Raw genomic sequence first — 17,792 nt, forward strand, 5'->3', positions numbered from 1 at the left:
TTTGTGCCGCGGCCGAGAGGAGCCGAGAGGCGGCGGCGGCCGCCAGATGATGGGGCGAAATGCTGGCAATGGACTTTCCCGATGGGCGGGGCCTAATGGCGATGTGCCCCAGAATAAGATTGAAAGCAATGCTCGCCCCCCCCCCGGAAGGCAACGGAGAAAAGGCTGCTGTGAGGGGCAGCGAATACCCAAGATTTCGGAGCTGCAGATGTAGATGGGGCGCCGGCAGAAAGGCCCGTGGGTGCGTTTGGCTGGCCGGTGGAGTATCCGTGTGTCTTGCTTAGCCTGTGTGAAGGCTGGATCTGTTTCATTGGGAGAATGGTGTAATTGTGACACTGCAGAAAAGGGGAGCTATCACGCATCAAGTATAAGTACAATTTAGCTTGTTAAATGTTGATGGGAAAGGCAGAATTCTGATTCAAAGGGTCCAAGAGGCGACAATAAACATTTGGGCAAGGCAGAGCAGGTGTATGCCTGGCAGGGCTTGCGATATACATGAATGCGACTTGGATGCTCATGAAATATGATTTTAAGCAGACTCAAAATTAATTTGTTAAGACTACAGAATTTGTGCTTGATAGGGAAAATATAACAAACAATTCACCATAAATGGAGAAAAACTAAGAAATAAATTTCTATCCCTCTGTGAAGATGAGAAAAATGGGCATACAAATTTTAAAATGGGCAAATACTTAGTAGGGTATTTTGTGGTCTGTGGCATGGAATGAATGGTTATTATTCATTAATTAAATTGGTACAATTTAATTGATAAATGTTTTATTATCTGCATGCAAAATTGGGAGCATTTCAGGAAACACGGATGCTGGGAGCGGGGCAAGCGAATGTGGTTTAAGGAAGGACCCCTTGCAGTGCAGGAGCTGAATGTTGATTAGTTTTAGATGGATTTTCTTTCTCTTTTTTTTAACCTCTTGACTTTAACTCCTTTGGCTTAATGTTCCTTGTTTTCTGATAAAGTTGCTTTCCTTGAAATGGAGCAACAGCATGATGGAGAAGGTTGCAGGCTGTCTGGGGAATCCAGGGGCTAACTTCCCTTGATCTTTGACTATTTTCAAGCCCAGCTTAGTGTACCGTGTGAATCCAGCCATTGGTGCAGCATGTGCTTGATAGTATATAGGATATCCTGGGTAGAAGGTTTGCTGGGGAAAGCCCCCCCTCTTCTCCCCAAGAGAAGAGCCGAGAGGCCCACCAAGCCGTCTTGGGGGAGGGGGTGTCTCTGTGACCAGAAGAACCTTTGGGATTAGTAGGAAATGTCTTCATGACTTCCAATGTTCAGATCTCTGTGATCACAACTGGGAGCTCCTATGGTCCTATGGGGCAGTGCCCCTCTCCCCAGCTGAAGAACTTGGAGTTTGGACAAGGGGGAACCTCCAGCCAACAAACTTCCCATTTCCCTAAGGAGCTGCATTTACACATTACAGTAAGCCGTGGTTTTTGTAACTGATGATTTGAATAAGCCATAATAGCTTTTTCATACAACATACTAAACCATAAGGTATGGTTTGCATATCCTGTTGGCTAACTCAAAAACAAACAGCATTAAATCTTATTAACAGGGTTTACAGAACAAAGCTATGGTGTGGTTTTGGTTTTACCTTTGCAATTAGCCATGGTTCACAGCATAGGTCAGGGAGAGAGGACCGGATGTGCCCCCTGCCTCACAAACTTGTGTCCAGCCTCAGGTTCCAGATCTGAAAGGCTGAGGTTTGCATCCTGAGACCCTGAACTATTTTTCACCTTTGTGGTTTGCAGCAGGCCCTGCTGCTTCAGAGTGGAGATCCTGAAGCCCAGAGGTGCCTTGTCAGGGCCTACTTCAAAACCTCATCCCAAGAAAGTAGAACGTGGAAGCAGCTTCTTCCACAAGGATCTTTTATTAGAAGTTGATAGCAGGCATAATAGACAGGATCTGAGGACTTCCCGCTCAGATCGATAGGTTAAAATGTCCCAAGCAAAACCCCACCCCATAGTTCATCGGTCAGTTCAAACAGGCCACAATCCCCAGGTGCCAGGCTCCGTGGGAAAGGGGAGATAAGATCAGGCCGTCAGCAGCAGCCATGTTTTGGCAGCTTTTCACACCTTCTGGGAGCGGAGATAAACCAGTTGCCTGAGGTTATATTCCTTTCATTTCCGCCCCCGCCCCCTTTGCTAGCTGACATCAAGGGGAGGAAAGTTCACGAAGTATTATGCAGGAAAGCAAGAAGTGTTACATTGTGGTGATAGAGGAAGTCAAGGCAATAACCCCAAGCGCTTCCCCCCTCCCCCAGGAAGAGAAGAGAGGAGAAGAGAGTGAGGATGAAGGAGGAAAGAAAAGGAATGGGTTAGGAGGGGAAAGGGGAACCCTGTAAGATAGGGGTTCTGACACGCCTCTTTGGAGCCACAGCAGCAGCCCCTCCTCCCCCCTCCCCCCCCTGAATTGGATGCTCAAGGGAGGTGGTGCGTATGTGAGGATGGCTGAAGCTTCCATTACTCTCCTTATTTGAGGAACGGAGATCTGCAGGATGCAGAGTGGGAAACGTTAAAATAAATAATGAAAGTAACAAAATTATTATCTAAATTTAAGCACTCACCCGCTTTTAAACATTTTTATATAGCCTCACCCCCTTTAATTTGAAATATTTTCAGATACTTAGCAAACTGGAATAAAGTGGAGAAAATGCAATCTTAGTACTGCAACAAAGAGCTTATATGACTTCTGTTTTGCAAAGGTTTTTGTATCACAGTTCCCCTTTGTGGTTTCCTGCCATGCAGGGACATTCATTTCTCTCTGGGGGAGAAAATTAGGTTCTGCTCCTGCACAGCCAGCCTGGAGCGCAGGTGGTAGCGGGGGTGGGTGGGTGGGTTTGGACAGGAAGGAGGGCCTTACTCTTCCTTCTGGCCCTATTGGGATTCAGCCAGATTCCTGGACCCCCATGAGCTTCCTCCTCCATCTGGAGGCCCTGGCAGGAGTATTCTGCACTCTGGTGGAGAGCACAGCAGGGGAGGGGCAAGTCCCATGATTTTTCCCTTCCTACAGCTTGGGTGGAATTTCCTGTTGCCTGGCTCACCTAGCAAATACAAAGCTGGGCCTTTTTGGTTGTCTCCGTTATTTTGTGCAGCAGAATTAAGAATTTCTTAATTCTCTTCTGGATTGAGCAAAGTCTTTTCCCTTTGCCATCCAAAGGTGCTACTATTCCTGTGGCTGATTTTGGAATAATCACGTTTTCAAATAAATGTGTGTTGTCTAGTGCGGCTTTAACTGTTTCATCAACCTTGTGCTTCTTCTTGTTCACTTTGGCACCTTCCTAATCATCAGAAAGGTGGGTAGGTGCGACCCGTCCCATGAGCTGCAGCCCTTGCGTCTCCATGGATCCAGAGAAGTCCACCAGCAGTCGCCCCCTTTCTGATGACTGAGCGTTCCTTCTTCACGTCCAGCGCTAAAGCAGGGACAAAAATAGGCTCTTCCCGCGTCTTATGGTCCCACTGCCCCAGTGGGCCTTCTTTGGATGGAGGAGGCTGACCTTTGGTGTCCAAACTCCTCTTGCCCTGGGAGTGAGCCTTCTGATTTTCTAATCCATTGAATCAGAAAAGGATAGTGCATTTATTGTTCAATCTTAGGTTGCTTGTAAGCCACAGAATTAATATGACCATCAATTTTTTTGCCCTTTATAGTACTGTAGGATTTTTGATTTTTGCCCTATGCTGGGTTGCTCTTTTCCTTAAATTGTCATATTTATGCCAGTAGTCAAACACTTGCAAGGTCACGGGAAGACCTTTGGCCATGCTCTTTTCCTCACCAGATGGGACAGGAATAGGGCAAGGGAATCCCTGATAGGAGGGTGGATGGTTGCAAAGGCCCAAGGGGGCCAGCCCAGGTAGGGAGAGCTCTTGGCGTCACTAGAGAGAGCCCAAAGCTTGGATAGGAAAGTCTTTCATCTTCAAGCAGGTCTCCTGGCCAGCATGGCTGCCAGGACCTACAAGATCTGGGTGGATTTCTGGTTCCGAGAAGCTTCTTTGGTCCAAGAATGAGGAGAACATCTGAAAATTTGTTTCAAGCATTGTAGCTGTTGAAGTTCACAGAACTGGTGATCAGCTCCTTTTGAGGGTCAAGAAGATACTTGTGATGAAGAAACAGCATTTCTTCCATTTGCGTGCAGTTGGGCAGATGATTGTGGTCTGTCGTTGTTAGTCTTGCCAGGCAAATCAGACAAGAAACATGACAAAGTGATCTAAATCTCTTCCATTGTAAGGCTATATCAACAGACTCTTGTAAGTCTGAAGGTGCAAACCTCCTGCCTGATCTGTTAGGATCAGTCCATCCTATGATTCTTTTGCTGACTGTTGAGTCACTGGGGGCTCCTGCCTCTTTGCTTGGATTGTTTCCTGGGCAGCATTTCTTCACCCCTTCCCCAGGTCATCCACACATCCCATTAGAGTTATGCAAGTTCTCTGAAGATGGGCCTGAACTGGATAGAAGCAATACCGTTAAAGTTGTGTAAACCAGTAGCAAACTTGGTTTAAGCAATACACACATGCATCAAAATATTTTAAAAATGTGATACTTTGTAATCTTGAATACAGAATGTATTCTGGTTATTAGGATAAGCCTGTGCAGGAAGCCTGTACTTCCTGGTTTAGCAGACAGGAAAGCTGCCCATCTTAGCAAGAACGGGAGGGAGGAATCAGATCCCGCCATTCCCAGGAGCAGGGCACCCTCAGAGCTCCACTGGGTTTCCTCTGTCATAACTGTCCAAAAAGATGGCTAAGACACTTCTGTTGCAACTAAGTCAACTCACCAGGGCACACCTTGCCATGGACAACTCACTGCAGGACAAGAGTTACCCTAATATCAAAGAAATGGTGGAACAGAATCCTTAAAGAGGATGCAAAAGGAGGGGCAGAATGAAATGTGAATGACAAAGATTAAAATAATTTTTAAATTATTTTAAATAATTAAATTGTTGAATTGTCCTGCAGAAAGTTGTCCCATGGCGAGTTGGCCATGGCAAATTGGCAGTGGTAAGTTGGCCATAGTGAGTTGTCCACTTCTGACTTTTGTTTCAGAGGATATTGCAGTCAGAAGGTCTCCCAAGAGCAGCAATAATGTTTATTGCTTTATTAATTGTTATTGGTTTTTTATGAACCTGATTTTTTGGGGTGGGCGTAATATAAGCCCAGGGGGTGGTTAGGGGTGGCTAGCACAAGCGGCGGTGAGCGCACGGGGGCTGACAGGGTCTAGCAAAAACCGCAGCCGACCAGCCCCTTGATGCAACACTGGTAAGTCCAAACACAGAGGCAGAGGTGGGGAGGGGGGCAGGTGATCCAGATGCGCCACATACTTTTTGCCCAGAGGGAGACTGGAAGCTTCATCTGCTTGCGAATGTGGCACTTAGAAACCGAGTGACTCGCTCCGTCTCCAAGCACCCCATTTGCGAGCAGACAAAGCTTCCAGTCCCCCTCATTTCTCCACCTGGGTGAAAAGTGTGTGGGCACCTATGGGCACTTGGAAGCTGAGCGATTCAGTTCACTTTTCCATGTCCTACCCTCACGGATGAAATACACGTGCCTTGGTTTGGGTTTGAGGCTAACCAAAGCATCCTGCACCAGTGTGAGCATTAACCTTTCTGCCCGTCTCTTGCCTGCCTGCTGAAAAGGACAGGGGCCGATGGGAGGGTGGGGGGGAGTCTGTCAAAAGGAGGCTGAGGGAGGAAGGACAGCGACTTGTGCAGGACTGCCCCACAAGAGAGGCCAAGTCTCTGGGGCAAAACTAGAAGGAAGGTGGTACAAGCGGACTGTTGGGAGGAAGGCCCTGCTGAGGGAATTGCTGTGTGCTGCACAGAGCTGAACCTCAGGCGGGATCTGAGCACACAAAATTCCTAGATGCTGTATGATGTTTATTTCCCTGGATTTGAAAATCATACTTTTGTTGTCGCAACCTAATATTGCATGGTAGCACGGAAGTTCAGCTTGCAATCAGATTTCTCTTCCAAAGTCTTTTTCACAAGTGCCAGGCATCCCCACTTCTAAATCTGAACATATGTTTTTTTCCCTTTCCTAAATAATGAACTTAGTTAAACTTTATTATTTTCAGGCCAATTGCCTAACTTATTAACAACAGTTTGAATTATATTTTTCTCTTCCATTCAATTCTGTCTCATACTGGCTAGTGAATAAGCGTGCCTTCATCCAGATACTAAAGAGTAGAAGAGGTAGGAATGAGCACCCTCTGTTGTGCCAATCAAAGGTAATGAGGAAACGAGTTGAGTCTGGGAATATCTCCTCTGACTTTTGGTAATTACTTCCCTCCTGCCAACTGGCACTTCCCAGTCCGGCAGGACTTCTGAAAGGCCAGTACAGGGTTGGACCCGGCCTTGGCTGCAGGGGCAGTGCTGGTCACTTGGGCAGCTTCCTCCTCCAGCGCTGCCTTTTTCTCCACGAGTCCCCTGCAGTGGCTCTTCTGCTTGCTCTAAGGAAGCTTCATTCTTTTCCTGCAACAGCCTGGCCAAATGATCAGCCAGTCTTCTAGTATTTAGATTGTTCTGCCCCTCCCTTCACGGCTCTCTGGCCGTCTCCATTATGCTCAGAGAGCAAACGGGCCCCGGCTACCATTTATTCCTCTTCAGGTTTCCATACAAGTCCAAAGAGCTTCAGTGGAAGAGAGGCTGCATCTCGTGTGGACTGGGAAGGTGCTTTGCAGAAATACTTTCAAGTGTATGTTACATTCCAGGAGCAACAATGAGCCCAGCAAGGTGGCCTCTTTCCTGTTCTTTGGCCCAGGAGCCCCCAGTTGCTGGCAGTTCCGCCCAGTGGGACCCTTCTGAACCTTTTTGGCTGTCCAGACCTGCTTCGCTGTGCATAAGCCTTTGGAGGCTGCTTCCCTGTGGGTCTCTCCCCGAGGGTCTCCATGGCCTTTCTTCAGCAAGTCAGTGGTTTTCCACCTGATCTAGCAAGTGGGTCAATAGCTTATTTGGGGCCGGAGCTGTTTGATGGAAACGGGTCGTCCCAAGTTCCTCTTTGTTCTCTTTGTCCTTATTCTAAGAAGAGTTTCCAGATCTTGCTGGCTTCATTGTGGCCTCAGAAGAGCCAGCAGATCCCTTTCCCCAGACAGGCCAGGTTGCGTCAGGATGGCTGTTGTTGCTTCGGGCTGCCAGGGCAGGGAGGAATGCTGCCCTCTGTGGAGAGGTCTCCACCATTGAGCGGGTCTCCTGGTTCAGGCCAGAACATCGATCACAACCACAAGTGGGCTTAGGTGGAACTGGAGGGGGAGCTGCCTTTTCCTTGAATCTACCAGCTGAGTGGCCTGCTGCCTTCCTCCTCTGGACATGAGCCCAGCACCGTCTCGCTCCCTCTGGTCTGGCTGCCAGAAACGTTCTGGCTGGCTACCAGGAGTTAGGGACATTGGGGCTGCTCTTGAGGCCGCCTCACCCTCATGGCCGCTGGGTTGCAGCTCCCCTGCCCTGCCCTGTCCGCAGCCTCTGGCTCAGCCCGGCCAGAATGGAGGAGGAAATGGCAGGGGGGAGGGGGCTCTAGAGCTGAGGGCTCCAGCCTTTCCTGGCTCCTGCAGCTCTGGAGAGGCAAGCGGGAGCCCCAAGTGGCTACCTGGATGGCTCCCCCCCCACCCCCTGCTGTTGCTGCAGCAGCTCCTGGAAGGAAAGCAGCTTTGCTCTTTAGGGAGAGGCTGCAGACGGCTTGCTCTCCCCGCCTGCTGGGCTGGCTAACAAAGAGCCTCTTATCCCTGATCAGGGGGGCTTCCAAGCTGCAAAACACAAGCAACTCATAAGGTTCATCCCAACTTTTGTGGGAAGTGGCATTTTTCATCCTGCACCATTTAATTCTTAGATTTGTACCCGACTTTCTCTTCAGGTGCTGAAGGCGGCTTAAATCCCTCCATAGTTCTGGTATCTCAAATCACCCAGAGCCCTCCTCTTGCGAGCCGTGGGGGAGGCTGGGACAGTAGTCTGCACAATGGGTCTCTGCCTGGCTCCTTCAGGCCCCTGACCGCCATTGGGCATCTGGGAGCAGCTTCCCCTCCTGCCTGTGCCACCATGTGGTAGGGCCAGGCCTGTGCCAGCTGCCAAAGTTCTTGGGGAAGACTCTCCTGCTTGATTCCCATCCTCCTTGGAGGAGGACCTCTGACTAGCAAGTTGCCTTGGCACACTGTTTTTCAAGGGCAAACAGGGCAGGGAATGATGGGGAAGCCAGTCCTCCTCTTCCCACAGTCCTGGGAAGCCCTTGGCAATGTTCACTGTGGGGGCCAAGCTCCTTCCTTTGCTTCTCATGTGGCCCTCAGGAGACACTGAGGAGGCCTCTGCTGCTGGGGAACATATCGAGCTGCCTTTCAGTGCCCCCCCTGGAGCAAGAGCCCCTCATCAGTCGCTCCCTCCCAAAATGTGAGGGGCAGATTCCAGAGTCTGGAAGGCTGCCCCACCCCTTAGCATGGCCCTGGGCCAGCGCCCTCTCTGGGGCGGATGCTTGCATTCGCTTTGGGTGTGTCCCAGCTTAGCGGGAAATGGCAGCGGGGCTCCCGGGCGGGGTGTGGAGGGGGCTTGAAAGGGCCAAACCAGGGAGGAGGAGACCCCAGCTTGGAGCAGGAGGATATGGGAAGAGGGTTGATGTGCTGGTTCTCCACAACTGCAGGCCACAAACGTGCCTGGGAATGGGCTGCCTTGCTGCCCCTTGGCAGAGTCCCTTCCATGGCCTGTCTGTTGGAGTCGGGTGGAGCGTGGCCTTGGCTCTCGGCTTCCGCACAGCTGGCCAGGAAGAAAAGCCCTCTTGTGCCTTTTTTCTGCAGACAGTTGATTAAACGGATGCTGGCTGAGAGGCTGCAGCCCTATTAATTGGATAAATCAGCCGGTCTGACATGCAGGGAAGTTCCGAAATCGCCTCCTCCCTCCTTAGATGCGATGCTCCCGCAGAAGGCACCCAAGGCAGGCCTGCTGGAGGGAAATCTGGAGCCTCGAGGGATTGTCTCGACTCCCGAGTAGATTTTCTGCTCACTCTTTCTTCTCAACTTTCAGCTGTGGCCAGCAACCCTCTGCTGTTGGTGTGGAGTCTTTCGCCCATACTAGTCCAGATGAGGCGTGTAGCAAGAGGACAGGCTCAGATCTGGGGGGCTTTACAGGAGCCTTTTGCTCTTGGCAGCTTTTGAAAGAGGCCTGGAGCCTCCCGGTGTATCTGCAGACCCCCCTGTGGTTTGAGGAGGGGCAGTGCGTCGCGTGGCAGGAAGGGGCCCGCCTGTCTGGAGGCAACGCAGGGGGGAGCACCTCCTCTAAAAGGGGAGTTTTTCCTGGCCATCGAACAATCAGAAGAGGAGAAAATATTAATGGAACCCTCAAAGCCAAGAGGGGTTTGGATGGGCAGTTTCAGCGACCCAAAGATCTGCCTGGAGATGAATTGGGCTAAGCACGAGGCTCCAGCTCAGCGCTTGCCTCAGTGAGGCCAGAATCCTGCCAAACGGCGGAAGGCCCCGGAGAATCCGCCAGCTGGATTTGGGCTTCGTTAAGAGGACGAAGCAGTGGGAACTTTGACCCCACCTTTAACCAGAAAGGTGGAAAGGAACCTTTAACCAAGAAAAGTAAGGGACAGATTTCAGCTACCGCTTAGGAGAAATAACATTCCCAGATCATAGAATCACAAGATTCTCTTGGCATTAAGGACCACAACTCAGTGTGTGGCCCTCAGTGGAACTATAGCTACATGGAAAGAAGCATGCTGTGGGCTACCTCTGTCTTTGGCCCAGCACTCTTCCAACATCTTCTTAAACTAAACAAGGAGTTAGAAAGAGAATTTATCAGATTTGCGGATGAATCCAAGCTGGGGGGAATAGCCAACACTTTGGAAGATAGACCCAAGATGGAAAAAGCTCTCAACAGACTTGAACACTGGGCCTCGTCTAACACAATGAAATTCAATATAGAGAAAAGTAGGTTTTACACTTTGGCAGGAAAAACTAAACACACAGGTATAGATTAAGCAGTATCTGACTCAACAGCAATAACTCTGAGAGGGATCTAGGAGTCCTAGTAGACAACCTTAAATATGAGCCAGCAGTGTGCAGCAGCTGTCAAAAAAGCCAGCACAGTCCATATGTACTCCTTTATAATGTTTTTGTAAAACCACACTTGGAATATTGCATCCAGTTTTAGTGTTTTTAATAGCTGTCAGTAAATTTCTTTTTAAAATACAGTATTTTGTCAATGTTACAGGAAGAACAATACAGTCTTCCTGTTATAACATCTAGAAAGGAATAGAGACCTGTTGAGGTATATAATGTATAATTGTAGTTGGCATACAATACATTAACAATGAGAATAAATATGACTCCTTTTGGTTAGGTTATCTTAATTTCCTGCAAATTAATTCAGTCTGTCCTTAAGATGCATAATGGAAACTACATTTTGAGAAAATGTGTGGTCCCCAATATTTTTGTTACTTGTCATTGCTAAGGCATGTACAGGTGGGGCATTCTCTTTTGTACATCGTCTTTTATATCAAATTTGCGGATGACACCTAGCTGGGAATTGCCAACATTTTGGAAGATATATTCCCCTGTTCTTACCACTTTCTACAGAGGGACGATCGAGAGCATCCTGTCATACAGCATCACAGTCTGGTTTGGAAGCATCACTGCTTCAGACAGGAAGGCGGTGCAGAGAGTGGTGAGGATGGCCGAAAAGATCATTGGCAGTTCCCTCCCTCCCATCCAGGACATAGCACAGAAGCGTTGCTTGAGCAGGGTCTGCAGTATTGTCTGGGACCCTATACGTCCTCCTCACGACCTGTTTTCTTTGTTACCTTCTGGGGGGAGGGGGCTTCGTGGTATCCAAAGCAGAACATCCAGATTCAGTCAGTTTTGTTCCATAATTAACCTTTTGTTCCATAATTAACCTTGTGAACTCCAAAGCTTCCTCCTGCTATGTATTCAAGATGGACAGTGATTAATATTTATATGTTACTTATATGTAAGGGTGTAAGGCTATACATATGTTGTATGTAGTATGTTTAAATGTGTGTTATGTATGTGTATACTTTGAGAGCAAGCAACTAAATTTCATTTTTAATGTGTGCCATTGTGCCCACAGTAAATTGTTAATAAAGGTTATCTATCTAAAATTCAGAAAGATCTTGACAGATTTGAGTATTGGACCCTATTCAACAAGATTCAATTCAGGGATGAGAAAAGTCAGGTCCTGCACTTAACAGAAGAAAAAAACAATGTAGAATAGGTGGCGCCTGGTTTAGTAGAAGTGACTGTTGGAATGGCAAACAGTACCAATGTTTCTCGTGTTTAACATGCTGTGAACTCTGCAGACTAAAAGAAAGCCTCCATCCCACAAAGTGATTCTGCTGCTGGAGCTGGTGGTCCCGAGGGGGGTCTTGCCCTACTTCCAAAGGGGGATGGTCTTGGGAGATTTGCTCCCAGCCCCTGAAAGGAGGCTGGACTCCTTTCCCCACCGGGTTGCTTGCCTGCTCAGCTTGTAGCCTTTGGGGCCCTTCAGCCCAGAAGAGACCCCAGAGGTGGCGGATGGAGGAACTGAGGCCTGGAATGGAAGGAAGGAAAAGTTCCCAGACAGTTGACAATGCTGAACAGGCGGTCCTCGGCTTACAACAGTTCATTTGGTCACCATTTAAAGTTATAAAGGTACTGAAAAAAGTGACTTACGACCATTTTTCACACTTACGACTGTTGTAGCATCCCCATGGTCATGTGATTTACATTTGGATGCTTGGCAACTGGTTTGTATGTATGATGGTCTCCCAGGGTCATGTGATCCCCTTTTTGTGACCTGACAAGCAAATTCGATGGGGATGCCAGATTCGCTTAACAACTGTTACTGACTTAACAACTGCAGTGATTCACTTGGCAAATGTGGCAAGAAAACTGGTAAAATGGAGCAAAACTCAATAAATTTTTCACTTAGCAAGGCTTTTGGTTTGCGCGTGCAGCGCTTCCAGACATGCAGGAAGAGTCCGCTCCCTGCCATCCGATCTTTCTTTTTTGGAGGACCCTGAAAAGGGTCCAAAATCGCCGTGGAGGGGTGACTACTGTGAAGAGACCCTCCCTGTGATCGCGGAAGGGCAGCAGCCCTCCACTTGAATCCGGAGCAGCTCCTTTGGCCCAAAGAAGAAGAGATTGGCCATGAAGATGGCCGATCATTAAGCCGCTCCCTGCCAAAAGCCAAAAGTACTACCTAGCACTAAGAAGCAATCTGGAGGAACTGGATGAGACTTTAATTTTCTTATTCCCCTAATCACCTTCCTGCAAACTTTTCTGAAAATTGCCTCCCCCCTCCTTTGAAAGAACGGCGATTATATACTTGGGGAACAAATTTTAAAGCCTTAAAAGAAAATCAAGTAATTCAGCAAAGAAATTAAGCAATTTTATCTCTACTTACTAAAAGGCTCCTATTTTTTGGTGGGGATGTCCTACCCTATTTTCTCTTTAAGCGGTGAATTAAGGAAAAAAATGGACTAATGCTATAAAAGTGTTATATTAATTTTGAAAAAAAATTACATCGCATTCCATATGTTATTGATGACATCTTGTGACGAAACCTGGTACAGCAAGTAATTTTTTTCTCTACTGTGGGAGCTGACTGAATAACAGAGCTGTCCTTGACATCACTTTTAAAGATAAGTGTGGGAACACCTGGTACTGAAAACAACTCTTTTGGAGGTGGATAATCTTTGACTCTTATTACAATAGCCTCCATGGAAGATTTAGCTGCAAACAACAACAAAATGGATGAATACATCCCACCACTTAACTATAAACTGATACTGGACACGATTTTGGCAATGACAGAGCAAATTAAAGCCAAACTGCAAGAAAAATCTGACAATTTAAAGCCACCAAATGAAACTATGACCTTAAATGAGGAACTGACAATCCAAAAGCAAATAGAAGAAGTGGAAATTAACACTAAAATAGGAGACTTCAAAGAACAACAAATGCAACCTACAGAGAACCCTAAAGTCCAAATTTCAATGTGAACTACAAAACTTACAACTCAAAAAGCAATAGCACCCGAAGAAAGCAACATTAAGAGTGAAGAAATGACAACCACAGCACCAGCTACTACTTTCTACCTAACCCAGATGGAATTGGAAGAAGAAAAAGACAACTATACTACATCAATTATCAAAAACTGAACTCTTAAAGCAAAACTTCAATGGCTGCAAAGGGGACATTTTCTTTGCAAGACTGACATTTGGATGCTCTCCCTGGATTCAAATAAGGACTATAGGAAGAAAGGGAGATACATTTGAGAATTTAAAGATGCCAAAAGTGAGGCCTGATTGGCACAAAAGGAAGGCAAGAGTTAGATTTAAAAAATTGAACTTGTTTCTTCTTTGGGATTCCTAAGAATAGAGTTTAAAAATATCTCTTAATGGATTAAGGGGAATCTCTAAAAAATATAACTGATTTTACATTTAGGTTTTAGATCTGTAAGGAAAAACAAGGTTAAGCTTCTAGAATACAATTCTGAACTATATTATAGAATAGTATTTTAACAATTGAATGGTTAAGACGACATACAGAATATATTAGTTGTAATGATATAGACAGAAACTCATCTTGTATTTAAGTAAAGTTGGTTATTAGAATCAATATATTAGATCTTTAAAGGAAAACAGAATTAAGCTTTTAGAAGATAATTTTGAACTATACTATAGAATCTAGAATCTTATAACAAGATAGTATTTTAATGTTGAACGGTTAAGACAAAAAATATTTTTCTAATAATTGGTGATTTGTTAAGATGAAAACTAGACTTTACTGATAAAACATAAGAATGTAAAAACATAATGTAAGTTTTGTAGACAAGAGAATTATTTTTTATTGAAATAGGGAATTGTGGGTTATCCAAAAATTAAGCTTTTTTTAAATATAGGCTACTCCAGAGTATTTTATTGCATTTAAGTAAAACTTAAAAACAGGATATTGATATGTAATAGTGAAAATATATTGAAAATTCTGTTAATGGACTAGGTCATGACTAGAAATGTACTGATTTGATTATTTTGACTATGTGATAACTAAGGGAATCGGAATCCTTGTTGATGCAACCTGAACTATTTACAAACAACTGGTTATTTGTTATTTTGACTACCCAACCATTTGCTTCACAAATACATGTATATGTAAATATTAAAAAATCAATAAAACTTGTTTAAAAAACAAACAAATCTTTCACTTAGCAACATAAATTCTGGGCTCAGTTGTGGCTGTATGTTGAGAATTAGCCATTCATGCGGGCATCATGCCTAATGCAGAAGAAAGTATTTGAGATAAGCTTAAATTTTAGGCTTTTCTCTCCTGTTCTTTTGAGGCAATGTGTTGTGGGCTGTCCGTTTTCTATCTGGCCTAAGAAGCGCTTCCCATCTCCAGCCTTTACGCCGTCCCAGAAAGGGTTAGGTGGGAAGGGCCACCACAGGGCCCACGTCCTGCTGGGACAGCCCAGGAACGTGGCGTTTGCAGCCATGGCCCTGACCAAGGAGGCAGCCCCTCACCATCCAGTCAGCTCTGATGAAGAAGCGAAACAGATGACGCTTTCCTAGAGGCATCTGACATTTTGAGGAATGATTTAATATTTGGAACAATGCTAATATTTGGAATTTGAAAATATTGCATGCATTTCTCTTGCAGAGACTGATTCCATTAAGAAAATCTGTCCGTGTGGGGCTTGGCTGGAGACCTGCAAACTGCAGTGCTGGCCGTGATGCGTTCTGATCTATTTATCCTGAAAATAAGAGGCGCTTCTCCTTGAGGCATTGCAGCAGCGAATCTTCTATGCAGGGCCAGGAGTGGACTGGCAGCTGCCTCTGGGGATGCTGGGGGTGCCTGTGGCAGGGCCCTTTCGGGGGGTGCAGTTGGCTGTTGCTGCTCCTCTCGCACCTTTTGGGGCACTGAGCTGGTGTTGGTTTGACGTTGCCTGTTTCATTGTGTAATCGTGACCTTTCTCACTCTTGCTCTTTCCCCCCCCCCCCAGGTTCAGATTTTGGTTGAGCACTTGCCAGAAGTATATTGAAAAGTTGCGGGCACAGAGAGCATCACAAGGAAGAGCCATACTGCAGCTCCATGTCTGACAGATGCCACACAAGGGGAGATGCTGCTGCACTGACTGGGCATTACCTGGGCTACCCAGGGGTAATCACTGTGGGCCAAGGGGGCTGGGAGAGCCCAGCCCAGCCAGGAGACCTTGCTCCGTGGCAGTGCTGCAGATTCACTACCCTCTCATCAGTCCCGGGAAGCAGAGGGCCTCCTCAGAGGCGACGCGCACCCATGGGGAGGGGCAGCAGGTCTCGGCATCCTGGCTGGGGGCCTCAAGGAGGCGGCTTCTTAAGCCCAAGGATGTCGGTGTGGCTCTGATAGCAGCTGCTCTCTCTCCCTCTGCATGAGACCCAGCATCCTGAAACTAGGAAGAAGAAGCAGAGAGGTCCCCAACTCCCCCCGGGGTGATGACAGTCTCCAAGAGAAAAAGGTCTTCTCTGGACAGAGACATTTTCAAAACATGAGAACTGAAACAGCAAAGAGGCCCTGTGAGGTTTTTTTCTGCAGTTAAAGGTCGGTTTCCCTAAGGTGGAAGTTCTCGTATTGTGTGCTTCAGTGCCGGAAGACCATCTCTGGGGCTGCCTGGCTGGTCTGGCCATCGCTTGCTGTGGGACTTTCATGGCTCAGAAGGAGTAGTCCAGTGGAGTCCAACTCTTGGCCAGCCCTGCTCCCCCGTCCCCTTTTCCATTGGCTGCAGCTGTGTGAAGGGTGCCTTCTCCTCAGCGTCCATCATGAAGTTTTCCTTGCGTTTCTGGTTCCTCTCCACGGCGTTCCTGCTTGTCTTCATCATGTCACTGCTCTTCACCTATTCCCACCACAGCATAGCCTATCTGGACCTCGGTGGACTAAACGGGCTCCACCAGGTGAAGCTGGTGCCCAGTTATGCTGGCATGCAGCGCCTGAGCAAGGAGGGGCTCTTGGTGAAGAGCTGTGCCTGCCACCGGTGTGCCATGGAGTCCAGCGACACCACATGGTTTGACAGCCGCTTTGATGGCAACATCTCCCCAGTGTGGACCAAAGAGAACATGGACTTGCCGCTGGACGTCCAGAGGTGGTGGATGGTGAGTCCTGCGGGCTGTTTGCCCAGACAGAAGCAGCTCCTCAGCTCCTGCAGGAAGGGCAAGTCTGTGCCTCTTGCTTGTGTAAAATTGCCTCAAGAACCCGCTGGGCAGTTTTGCAAATAATCCCAAAATCCTTTGGACCTGCTCTGTGGCAAAAGCATAGCCCAACTCTTTTTCGTTATTTAAGCTGTTTGATGCTCTCATGTCTCCCTCTGTTCCACCTTCACCCTCGACCCTTTGACCCACCTTGTATGCATCACATACCTCTGAGTAATTAAATTCCTGCCTTCTGTTTTCTTAAGGACCTCCAAACTCACAGGCGTTTTCATTCACTTGAGATTGTGGAGCTAATCTGTCTTGGCAGATTTTTTTTCTTTTGTGGCAACCCCCCCAAAAGGCAGAATTAATTCATGGGAAAAGGCAGGTGGGGTCTTAAAAGCAGAAGGCAGTGGGGTAATTTGCTCTGATGCTAATTTGGTGTCATGTCTTTTATAATCAGCCCAATGTTGCATCAAAATGTGGTACAAGAGAATAACTGTGAGCAGACTCTGGGGGAGAGGAGGCATCGACCCTGTGACTCCGGAAGAAGTGGACAGGATCATGGGGAGGCTGAGTTCCACCACGTGTTTATTGGACCCGTGCCCCTCCTGGCTGGCTCCAGGCGGCAATAACTGCTTCTTTGAGGAAGGGTAGCTTCCCTGCCGCCTTGAAGGAGGCGGTGGTGAGGCCCTTCCTCAAGAAGCCTGCCCTGGACCCGGCTATTTTGAACAACTGGACCCGGCTATTTTGAACAACTATCGTCTGGTCTCCAACCTTCGCTTTCAGCGAAGGTTGTTGAGAGTGTGGTGGCACATCAGCTCCCTCTGTTCCTGGAGGAAACAGATTATCTGGACCCCTACCAATCGGGTTTTAGGCCCGGGTACAGCATGGAGACAGCATTGGTCGCGCTGGTGAATGATCTCTGGCGGGCTCGGGACAGGGGTTGCTCCTCTGTCCTAGTCCTATTAGATCTCTCAGCGGCTTTTGATACCATTGACCATGGTATCTTACTGCGGTGCCTCAGGGGGTTGGGAGTGGGTGGCACTGTTTTACAGTGGTTCTCCTCCTACCTCCTGGGTCGTTTGCAGTTGGTGTTGGCAGGAGGGCAGAGGTCGGCCTCGAGACCTCTCGTTTGTGGAGTCCCTCATGGGTCGGTCCTCTCTCCCCTCCTGTTCAACATCTATATGAAGCCGCTGGGTGAGATCATTCGTGGTTTTGGAGTAGGGTATCATCAGTATGCTGATGATACCCAGCTTTTTATTTCCACCCCAAATCAACCCAGTGATGCCCTTGCCGTGATGTCCCGTTGCCTGGAGGCGGTGAGGGTCTGGGTGGGGAGGAACAGGCTTCATCTAAATCCCGACAAGACCGAGTGGCTGTACATACCGGCATCTCGGGTTATCCACTCTATTCCATCTTTAACTATGGGGGGTGAGGTGTTACCCCCCCGTAGATAGGGCTCGCAACTTGGATGTCCTCCTTGACTCACAGCTCAGTTTAGAAGATCATATAGGAGCTGTGACCAGGGGGGCTTTTGCCCAGGTTCGCCTGGTGTGCCAGTTGCGGCCCTATTTGGACCGAGATGCCCTACGTACAGTCACTCATGCGCTCGTGACCTCTCGGATTGACTACTGCAGTGCTCT

The 17,792-nt window shown here is 47.6% G+C and overlaps 1 protein-coding gene across 1 annotated transcript in view; it reads left to right on the forward strand.

Moving 5' to 3' along the window:
• The first annotated feature begins 226 nt into the window (after positions 1–226).
• ST3GAL2 (ST3 beta-galactoside alpha-2,3-sialyltransferase 2) overlaps positions 227–17,792 on the forward strand; it is a 41,177-nt gene continuing 23,611 nt past the window's right edge. Inside the window, exons 1-2 of the mRNA XM_081336044.1 lie at positions 227–241; positions 14,988–16,110. Coding sequence (XP_081192170.1) covers positions 15,781–16,110 — 330 coding nt within the window. The 5' untranslated portion in view covers positions 227–241; positions 14,988–15,780. The remainder of the gene's footprint in view (positions 242–14,987; positions 16,111–17,792) is intronic.

This window comes from Vipera berus (assembly GCF_964194415.1).
Source record: "Vipera berus genome assembly, chromosome: 10".
NCBI lineage: Eukaryota > Metazoa > Chordata > Lepidosauria > Squamata > Viperidae > Vipera > Vipera berus.